Raw genomic sequence first — 11,238 nt, forward strand, 5'->3', positions numbered from 1 at the left:
CTTTTTTCTCAGAATTCTGACTTTTTTCTTAGAATTCTCAGAGATTAAAGTCCGAATTCTGAGATTAAAGTCCAAATTCTGAGAGTCAGAATTCTAACTTTTTTCCCATATTAAACTGAAATAAAATTTAAAAATCAGTTAACTTTTTTTTTTTAGTGGCCCTAATCGTCTTCCGTAGATTTTATATTTAAATCTGTAAGGATTTTAGAGGCTTGATGGAGGTGAGCATCTCTTTGGCTAAAAAATTATAAAGAATTTAATAATGTTTTTAAATGTAGATATATAAAAATGTCACATTATTTTAAAAACAAAAGCCAAATTTTAAAGTGCCCTAAATAAATGTTTCCTTCTCAGCTGGTTAAAAAAGTTATTTTTCTACATGACTTTCCACAAATATCAAAACTTCAACGAAAAAGTTTTTTTTTTTTTTTTTTTTTAAAAGGTTTGTTTTTCTGGATACTAAAATAAAATGTCGCTTCTTAAAAACAATAAATCAACCGGAAATATTGTCACACAAAGTTTGCGGCTCTGAAAGAGTTTTTCCCTCTCTGCACTGAGGGCATGACGTCATTCTGCATGGTTTCTGCATCGTCATCCATCATTTTCACTTTGCCTGTTACTGTTTTAACCTCAACCTCCTGCTGCAAATGTCCTCCATGTTTTAAGGTAAAAGGAAAGTGAAACTAATGCATTTTGAAAGTTATAATTTTTTGCTGAAACAAACTGCAGCTTCATTCAACAGAAAAAAACATCCGGTTTAAAAACGTGCACTTTTGATCTGACTCAGCTGAGTTGAAGCTGATGTCACCGCTCTGCTCATTTCTTCTTTAAATGACCTTTTCCTGTCATTTGTTTAATTTGCAGTAAATAAGCAGCTTCAGTTTTGAAGGGGAATGTGATCCCTGTCATTACAGCCACTGACCTTTCTCCTAAACACTCAACCAACCCTCCTCTCTGCCCATCAGACGTCAGCAGTGGGTTTTCATGGGGCGGTGGAGGGACAGGCTGGGCCACGTTGATTAGGCCCAGAGAACAAAGCCGGAAAGAAGCGAGAGAAAATTAATGTCTTTGTGATCCGATAAGAGCAAAAACACCCCATGACTGCCACTGAGACGTGCTGCACTCATGACAGCAAAGGAACCACAAACAAAACAGTCAAAGAAGAGCCCCCCCCAGCACAACAGAGCGGGTCAGGAACCGGATTATTCCTCTTTACTGTGGTCAGGTTCAGATAATCAGATCAGGAATGTTCCTGTGGCGATTAGTGTCGGTAGAAACCTTGTCTTGGTGCAGATTAATCCAACTGTTGATGTTGAGCCTGATGCTCCTTTGATCTGTCCTGTTAATCTACAGGAAATGTCATCCATCCATCCTGTGATTAAGAATTTGAGGATTTAAGTGTTTCTTTAAACTGTTTTTATCCAATGGTAAATAAAATACGACAAACAGTTTTAACAGAACCAAACCACCCTTAGTCACATCCGACCCAAACCGCCCTCCTTAGAGGAGATAAAATGGATCCAGATGATTAAAAACCACATCAGAACCAACAAGTGGGACGTCTGCCTTTCCAAAACCAGAACATCTTCCTAAAGTGGGGCTAGTTTAAGCAGCAGCTGGCCAATAGAGGGCGCCAAGGCGCCGCCCCATCCACCCAATTACCCTGATTAAGACATAATTTTTAATATTTCAAAATGTATTAATATATATTTTTAGATGTGCAGGATAAATATTTAATCTTAAACGACTAGTTAAGCGTCATTTGATTTTTTGTCTGAGGTTGCTGACGTATTTCCCGCTCCAGGGCGCCAAAATCTTTTGCCATTGACTCCAGTTAAAAGTTGTACTTGCACAGTAGCTTCTCTGCATTACAAAGGTATAGCTGAGGTCTGAGTGTTGTAGGCATTCATGTAAATAAACTGGTGTGATAACCTGGTATACACTACCGTTCAAAAGTTTAAGGTCACATTGAAATGCTCTTATTTTTGAAGGAAAAGCTCTGTACTTTTCAATGAAGATAACTTTAAATTAGTCTCAACTTTAAAGAAATACACTCTATACATTGCTAATGTTGTAAATGACTATTCTAGCTGCAAATGGCTGGTTTTTGGTGCAATATCTACATAGGTGTATAGAGGCCCATTTCCACAAACAGGAGTAGAAAAAGAAGTGGGAGGCCGCGTTGCACAACTGAGCAAGAAGATAAGTACATTAGAGTCTCTAGTTTGAGAAACAGACGCCTCACTGGTCCCCAACTGGCATCTTCATTAAATAGAACCCGCAGCAGCCCGTTTGTGCTGCCCTCCGAAGAGAGTAGTACACACCGTTGTAAGAAATCTTCAATTTCTTAGCAATTTCTCGCATGGAATAGCCTTCATTTCTAAGAAAAAGAATAGACTGACGAGTTTCAGATGAAAGTTCTCTTTTTCTGGCCATTTTGAGCGTTTAATTGACCCCACAAATGTGATGCTCCAGAAACTCAATCTGCTCAAAGGAAGGTCAGTTTTGTAGCTTCTGTAACGAGCTAAACTGTTTTCAGATGTGTGAACATGATTGCACAAGGGTTTTCTAATCATTAATTAGCCTTCTGAGCCAATGAGCAAACACATTGTACCATTAGAACACTGGAGTGATAGTTGCTGGAAATGGGCCTCTTTACATCTATGTAGATATTGCACCAAAAAGCAGACATTTGCAGCTAGAATAGTCATTTACCACATTAGCAATGTATAGAGAGTATTTCTTCAAAGTTAAGACTAGTTTAAAGTTATCTTCATTGAAAAGTACAGAGCTTTTCCTTGAAAAATAAGAGCATTTCAATGTGAGCCCAAACTTTTGAACGGTAGTGTATGTTTGATTGGTTTTTGCTATACATCTATTTCGAATTTATAGCCCCACTTGGAGAAAACTCCCCCAGCCGCCGCTGGCTAGTTTTAAATCAGGCCGGACTTAGAGAGTCGGAACTAAGAATTGAGGTCAATGATCAGAGCCTGGTGTGTTCCTGTCCAACAAAACAAATCCAGGTTGCATGTCTGGAGCTATCAGATCAAAGAACTCTGTACCACCTGTCAGGCATGGTGGCGGCGGCATCATGCTATGGGGCTGGTTCCACCGGTGTTGGACATTGTGAAAGGAACCATAGAGGTAGAAGAGAAAGTGGGACAGATTCGAGCACAAGCTGGTTCTGGAGCAGAAAACCTGGACTAACATCAAACAGCTGGGATCCAGATGTGGAGAGTTTCAGTTTATACTCAGATATGATTCCAAAAGCAGTTTAAGGGATTAGAAATGACAAATTTAGCTTCAAATAAATAGAAGATACCAGATATTTTATGTAATTTATACTTTAGAATAAGGAGATAACTTTCCTATACATATACTACTTTGTTTCTACAGACTTTACTTTATATCTTCAGTTTTAGGTTTAAAGTTTTATAAAAACTCTTCAATCTAAGTTAGTAACCACAAACAAGGATGTTCAAAGTGTGGTATACGGGCCATTTGCAGCTCTTGGATAGATTTTGTTTGGCCCACCCAGACTGAAATAAAAATGATTACAGAAGGTCTTAAAATAAACTAATCCCAGGAATATTATAATTTTTACTTTTTCTTTAATTTCAAAGTAAACAGGACTAAATATATCCTATGATTTCTACTTCAAAGACGGTTCAAACTAATCTGTTTAAACAGTATTTATTTGAACCCATCCTGTTTTTATACCTAAGTAACTTAATGTTTTAAGTAAATAAGATTAAACCTGAATTTGCCCTTAAAACTTCATTTCTGTGCCTCCAGAACCACTAAAAACCCAAATTTATTACTTAGTTTTGCTACAGATTCTGCTTTTAGGTTTGAGATCCAAACATTTTTTTTGTTCCGGACGTGTTGGACGGTTTCTGATCAGGTTGTTTGGTTAACTCTGAAGGACACCAACCTGAGGCAGGGGTTTGGAAACCACCTGCTTCTCCGGCGCCAGCGGACTCTCCATGGTGGAGTCCAGTTTCTCGGACGAGCTGCTGGTCAGGCCTCCCCAGTCCGTCTGACTGGGAGTGGTACCAGCTGTTTCTGGGGATGTGGGAGGGAGATCGCTGGAGTAACCCGACTCAAACAGAGACGACTTCCCCTGCGGCTCCAGCCTGAAGGCCTTCATGGTGTCCTGGAGCTCCTTGGAGGAGGTGGGGGACCCACCCGTTGATTTGTTTTCCACCAGCTGGACTTTCAGAATATTCCCAGTGACGGGTGATGGTGCGGGAGGCTCTTTGTGAACTTCCACCTCATCTTCGTCTTTGCGGAGCGGGGAGCCCAGATCGCTGGGGTAGACCATCCTCACCACGCACAGCTTCCCGTCCACCTCTCGGATGTGGACTACACCTTTACGCTCCTTCACAGGAGCTCTACCCGCCGCCGCCTTGCTCCCGTTTCCTTCCTTGTTCACTTTGTCCGTCTCCTCCTTCCTCTTCTGGATCCAGGGCTTTTCTATAACCCCCTGAACTTTCTCCCGAACCAGGCAGACCCTGCCCCCGCCTGGCGTGGTGCTGCCCAGGGCCGGCGCGGCGTTGACCGGGGTGGTGGCGGCGGTTTGGCTCGGCAGGCTGGAGACGTCGATGATGGCGCTGACGGTGTCCTCCTCCCCGGGAAGGCAGAAGACCCCTCTCCAGGCTGGGCTGGGTTTGGGGGTCGACTCCAGTTTTCTGCTGCTCAGCAGCCCCCCAGCAGAGGCGGGGGACAGGGTGCTACTGTGTGGGTCGGCTCTGAGGTGACCTAAGTGGGATTCTGGCCCGGTTCTGCTGTGCTCTGAACACTCTGGTCTTTTCTCTGCATCGTCCTCTTCGGGCTCAGAGCATCGCAGTCGCTGCTGGTCCGCTTTTTCTTCCTCCGCTCTCCGGTTCTTGTTTCCCTTCTGCTTCCGTCTGAAACGCAGACGCTTCTTCGGTGAAAGAGTCGGTGCTGCGTCCGGATCGGCCTCACGAAGAGGCCGAACGCAACCCATGGAGTTCCCCATGACTCAGGAGGAGGAAAAGATGGAGGATAAACCTGCAGGAAGGAGTTTCTGCAGACTGCTGGAGCAGAAACCTGGATGCTTCAGCCGTTTCAGTGAAAGGGCAGATTATTCTGGATTAAAACCATCCAGTCCCATCAGGACCCGGATTTAACAGCGATCTGGATTAAGGCAACATGCTGGACATCAAGAGTTGTTTTCAGCCCATTTGTAATTTTCTCCATGTGAGGGCAGATAAACAAATAAAAAACAGTTCTACAGCCTCATCGTACTCCAAACATATAAAATGATGTCGGCTACATCCCAGAGGGAGAAAAACCTCCCGATCCGTTCCTGATTCATTCCGATCAACAGAACCAGAACCAAAGGATGCTGGGATTCGCTTTCAGGTTAAAGAGCTCCATCTGAGCTCATGAATGATTGATGGCTGGGCCACGCTTCATGCAGCACAGGAGGAGTGGGATCGGTATCCAGAGTTTTCCCACGGCGTTCCCGGTGGAAGGGAAAAGTAACGGGAAGCTCTGTGCGGATGTGTGACAGAGTGAGCCGTCAGCCAATGCTGCAACAGATTGCAGGGAAATCCAGCCAGTGCTCTGACGGCTTATTGAGCTTCCAGCCTCCTTAATCCGGACCGTTTAGGCGGGTCTTCCTGTTGGGATCAGAACCTCTGACAGTTTTAAATTTATTGTGGAGTCATTTAGAAAAACTGTCAGGATGAGCAGGATGACAGCAAACCCTCTGCCCCCCACCTCTGCATCAATCACTGAGGTTTCAGGTTGTCGTTTTGCAGGAACCCTTAGAGATCTTGGGAACCCTTCGTCCTCATCAGGTGGTGCAGTGCGATGACGCAACAGCTGGACAGACCCAGAGTTTGCAGGACTTGGTTCAGGAAGCCAAACACGTCAACAGTTCCTCCTGAAGTCTGCCGTTTCCTAATGAGGAGCAGGCCTCTGGGTTAGCGTCTGGACTCTACAGCTGGGGAGCAGGAAGCAGTTCTGGGAGGACTTCAAGTTCCAGAACCAGACCCATTTCTTGTGCAGATGTGCTGTGAATCTGGAGCAGAGCCAAAGGGATTCAGCGTCCAGTGAAGGATAGTCCCGAACATCACGCAGAACCGCAGAGAGGATTAAAACGCCGCATCCCTTCAGAAACAAAGACGGGAGGCGTCTCCGGCTGAAAGCAAACCTTGGGAGCAGAGCAGAACCGGGCTGGTCTGATTGATACGCTGGAAGCTGGAGCAGCACCAAGCGTCCTGCAACGCTGGGCGGTCCCTCTGATCAGCTGAGAGACGGGATCTTTTTCCCGCTCCGGCTGCGGCGCGAGGCCTGCTGATCCGACGGCAGGAAGCCGGGATCTGCCGCTCCCTCCGGCGGCTGCAGAGCTGGGCTTTATCCGCGGCTCGCAGGCGCCAGCAGAACGGGAGAAAAAGCTTTTATCTCCTGGCTGCTGCAGCTTCCCTCTCCTCTGCTCGATCTCTCACCAGCCAACCCCTCCCATCCTTGGCTCTCCTCCTCCACCAATCCGCTTCCTCCTCACTCCTCTCTCTCTCTCTCTCTCTCTCTCAGCTGTTAGGGAACAGCTCTCTGTGCCACAAACACACACTTGACCCAAAAGCCTCCCTGAACGACACACTGGAAAACCATCAATCTGAGGAGAAATATTCCTCCCTCTGAGTGCTATCAATTAAAGCATCATTAGAATAATGTGCAGGGAGTGAAGGATTGGAGGCTTTTTGCATTAAGTGTCTGAATTGATCTGCATTCAGCAGACTGTCCATCTTTATCACTGTGGAAACTGCATCCTCAGGTTTTTTGCTCTGGGAAACTGGTGCCACATCTGTGTCTGAGGATGAATTATGAATAAAAAAGGAGTAAACAAAGCAGTAATTGAATTACGGCAGCTTTCTGGGCATATTTTCAATCTAAAATGGCTCAGAGGAATGACTCCACCCTCACACTGTAGGGCTCTCCCCCAACATCAGCACCTGAAATAAGCTCTGAGGCATGAGTTGAAGTCATAAAATCTGCATAATAAAGATGGAAACAGTGAAAAACAACCCTGATTTAGAGAAAGCATCAGAAAAGAACTTAAAGAACAGGAACCAATCAAAACATTCATCAGATGACATCGAATGTCGTGGAAAAAAGCCTTTTCTGTTCTACCATCTTACTCTACAGATAATCGGACCCCCTTTGGTTCTAGAAGATGTTGTTTCCAATCAACTGGCAGGTATGGTGGAGGGTCTGTGATGCTGAGGGCCTCTTTTCTTCTCTAAAGGTCCTGGGAACCATCCACAGCTGGATGGGTGAATTAAAAACCCTCCAATGTGAGTATTTGATCAATAAACGGTGACGTTAATCTGTCATAAAAACCACAAATGTCCTTAAAGTCAGTATAATTTTGACTCAATTAGATCAATTATGGAATTAAAGTGTTTTGGCATTTTTTTAAAGATTATTTTGAAAACATTTAAAGCTTTCCTTCGAACAGAAACGGGTCTATAAGGTTGAAATCCTTTCCCATCAGTGAGGAGCAGCTTCAGCTTTAACACAGACCCAATCTGACAGGTGAGCAGATAAAACAGCAGCTCCACAGATTGGAGCAAATTCATCTGACAAACTGAGCCATCGGCCAATCAGAGGCAGCCACAGGGCAGCAGGAAGATGATCTGCCTTCTTCTGTTAAACGGTGACACCTTGTGGCTCTGCAGAGGAACTGCAGATTTGTTTCTATAAATTAGGATTAAAAAGCTTATTTTATTTTATGCTGAGGAAAATGTCCATGTGAACCAGGTGATGCAACAGGATGTTAACCGGTAAACATCATTAGAAATTAGCAAAATGAAAGGCAAGTCTCTGGGAGAGTTTCTGCTGAGTCACTCATGCAGGCTTTTTCTAGGCCTTCATCAGAACCATGAGAGCAGAATAACTTAATTAAGTTAAATAATTAGCTAAATAATTTAACTTTAAGCCATTCGGGTTAAAGTTTCTGCCTATCAGAGCAGAAATCAGCTGAGAAATGTGTGATTTTAACCAAGAGTTTCCCTCTGCTGCTTGATTCAGAAAACTAGCTTAGCTTTCTGCAGATGCGTTCCTTTGGACTCATTTTCATTCTTCTGCCGTCAGTCTGATCTTGGCCTAGTTAAATAAACCAGCTGTGTCTTCATCTCTTTTTCACTGAGGCTACAACTATAAAGTAGCATAGACGTGTTTACGTGTGTTTATTTTGGTTCTTGACCTTCAGAAAGCCTGTGCAGAAGCGATGGAACACGAGGTTTCCACCACAGATCGTCTCCTAAATTCTCTGGATTCTCCCGGTAATCCTCCTCCAGCCTCGGCCTCGTTCATCCTCATGATTAAACCTCCTTTTAATCTCTGAACCAAACTCATTCTACTGCCAAACTGCAGAGTCATGCCCGCAGAGGCAGCTAAACAACGGTTTCCACGGCAACCGGCATCACCTTGCCCTGGGTCACATCGCATGACTGGGTGGAAAACGAGGACCTGCAGCTGCTCAGAGCATCGCCACGCAGGAGGGGAGCAAAGAGAACGACTCAGGAACAAACACTGGCGAATGCTTCAACCTACCAGCAGAACCCAGCAGAGCAGCGTCTGCTCCAAATCTTTATTTTAAACTCCTGGGTCTCATCTTGTGTCTGATTTGTCCTCCTGTCCAGAACATGGAAGCAGAACCCAGCAGATCCTCAGGACAGGAGGCTTCAGGTGGAGCCAGAGAGGAGACGCACTGAGGTCGGCATCTCAAACATAAAACAATCTATTTGTCCGGTTCTGTTAACCTCTGCTTAAAAAATGAGGAGAATTTAGGAAATTATGAGGTGAACGAGAGGAACCCGGATCTAACCTTAAGTTAGATCTAGGGTTGTCAAAAGTATCGATACTCAAAAAAGTATCGATACTGAAATGTTGTATGCGGATACAATACTCATTTTAAAAAGTATCGATACATCCATCTAAATTGGAGAACAGTGGAAAATGAACTCTCTGAACACTGTGTGATTGAATAATTCTGTGCATTTTTCAGTTTCAGACTTTTTTTGTAAGCCAGGGAGAGACGAGGAAAGCAGACAGATGTTAGACGAGGATCCAGCAAACAGGAACTGAAGAGGGAGGCTTTTAAAGGGGACAGAAACAAAGAGCGGGCTAACGAGGGAATTGAAAACAGGTGACGGCAGAACAGAAAACAGAGCAAGGGAAAGAGGACACAAGGGGGCAGCAGAGGACAACAAATGGAAAACCAAGAAAAACAGGAACTAACAAACCAAGACTCTGACAGTAAGGAAGGAACACTTAATTTTAATTTTAAGTTTTTTAATCAAGCTTGCGTAATATTGTGCACAGCATACAACCTCAAAATATTATTCTTATTGTTTTTTTTTTATTTCTTGAATTTTGAATTTTCTGTTGAATTTTAAAATCTTTGTTTTTATTCTTGTGGTATCGAAAAGGGTATTGAATATTTTACTTAGTATCGGTATCGAGTTGAAAAGTTTAGTATCGTGACAACCCTAGTTAGATCAATTTAGAATCCATCCATCCATTGTCTTCTGCTTATCCGGGGCTCGGTTGCGGAGGCAGCAGTCTAAGCCAGGCACCCTGCCCTGCATGTTTTAGATGTTTCCCAGCTTCCACACACCTGTTATCAATTGATAGCACATTATCAGGCTTTGCTGAACTGCGATCATCTGAATCAGGTGTGCCGAAGCTCAGAAACATCCAAAACATGCAGAGCAGTGTGCCTTGAGGACCAGGGTTGAAAAACACTGGAAGCCCAGACTTCCTGATCCACACAAACCTCCTCCAGCTGTTTTGGGGGGGGCCCTGAGGCGACACCAGGCCAGCTCAGAGACATAGTCCCTCTAGTGCGTCCCTCCCGAGGGAGGCGACCAGGAGGCATCCATACTGGAAAAAATCTAAATCTAGATAAGTCATTTTTTCTTAAAATAAGTGCATTTGTTCTTGGATTAAGGAGGTAAAAGAGACATTTTGCCAATGGAACAAAACAATTTACACTTAAAATAAGAAAACACAATTGCATTGTCTTGTTTCAAGTGCATATTATCTAATTATCTTATTTTAAGAGTAAAACTACTCATCCCATTGGCAGCTACTCGAATTAAGGATAAATACACTAAATTTAAGAAATCTTTACTTATTTCTAGATAATATTTCCAGTGTATTGACTTGTTTCACCTGATCTTTGTAATCTCTTTAGAGTATATATATATTTTTAAATGATTGTTTATATTTAATCCTTAATTAATGACATTTAAGGAATTCATCTGTTTCTGTCCATTTATTTATGTTAAAGGTTTCAGCGCCTCCAAGTTAATTTTCGTTTTTCCAGTGAGCCACCTCAGCTGGCTCCTTTCGACGTGGAGGAGCAGCGACTCTCCTCCGAGCTCCTCCCGGGTAACTGAGCTCCTCACCCCCTCGAAGGGTGCGCCCAGTTAGAATCAGCAGGTTAAAAATCAGATCCGACAAGCATCAGTTATGATGGAGCTGTTCTTAAATCAAAACAACCTCCACCGCATTCTCCTGCGAAATCATCACAACAAAACAACCCGATCAATGCCTGACCAGATATCTTGCTTTGTCTAGGAACCCACAGAATGCTTAAAACTGCTGTAGACCAGGTTTTGTGCTGATGAACAACCAGAACTAACCGGCAGGAAGCAACACAAACTGGGGCAGAATTCAGCCATGATGGAAAACAAGCCTTCAATCTTCTTTTTCTGTAGATTCTGCCTCCAAACAGCCAAACTCCCTCCTGTTAGCGTTTAGGAGCCTGGATAACATTTTGATTCAAACTCAGCAGAATCCCAGTCCGGCTGCTTGGGATTTAGGACTTTGGCACCAAACACTTATTCATGGGGTGTTTGTGAAGCACGGTGATTTATTCTAGTAAACAGACGGAGCCAGAGGCTCCCTGTGAGCAAGTCAGACCTGGAAGTGGAGGATGATGGTCCAGATGAGTCCTAGCGTCAGCTTGGGGTTCCCATCGGTGATGTCATCGTTCCGGATGTTCACTAGTTTGACCTAAAAACATGAAAAGACAAAAAAAAGAGAAAAAGGTGTTTGAGTCAGACGTCTGGATCTAAGCCCCGCCCCCTGGCTGCATTAATAAACCTGCAGCTAAAGACTGATGAGGAAGTAGAGCTCGCTTTGGTGAAATGAGGATGAGGAGCAGTTGATACCAGACCTTCAGGGAAAACACACAAG

General features: G+C 43.9%; 1 protein-coding gene across 1 annotated transcript in view; it reads right to left on the minus strand.

Annotated features, from left to right (window-relative positions):
- LOC107090174 (microtubule-actin cross-linking factor 1-like) overlaps positions 1–5,238 on the minus strand; it is a 186,697-nt gene extending 181,459 nt beyond the window's left edge. Inside the window, exon 1 of the mRNA XM_015383416.1 lies at positions 3,935–5,238. Within this exon, the coding sequence (XP_015238902.1) occupies positions 3,935–5,002 (1,068 nt within the window). The 5' untranslated portion in view covers positions 5,003–5,238. The remainder of the gene's footprint in view (positions 1–3,934) is intronic.
- Positions 5,239–11,238: the final 6,000 nt, after the last annotated feature.

This window comes from Cyprinodon variegatus, unplaced genomic scaffold (genome assembly GCF_000732505.1).
Source record: "Cyprinodon variegatus isolate N-32 unplaced genomic scaffold, C_variegatus-1.0 Scaffold284, whole genome shotgun sequence".
Classification (NCBI taxonomy): domain Eukaryota; kingdom Metazoa; phylum Chordata; class Actinopteri; order Cyprinodontiformes; family Cyprinodontidae; genus Cyprinodon; species Cyprinodon variegatus.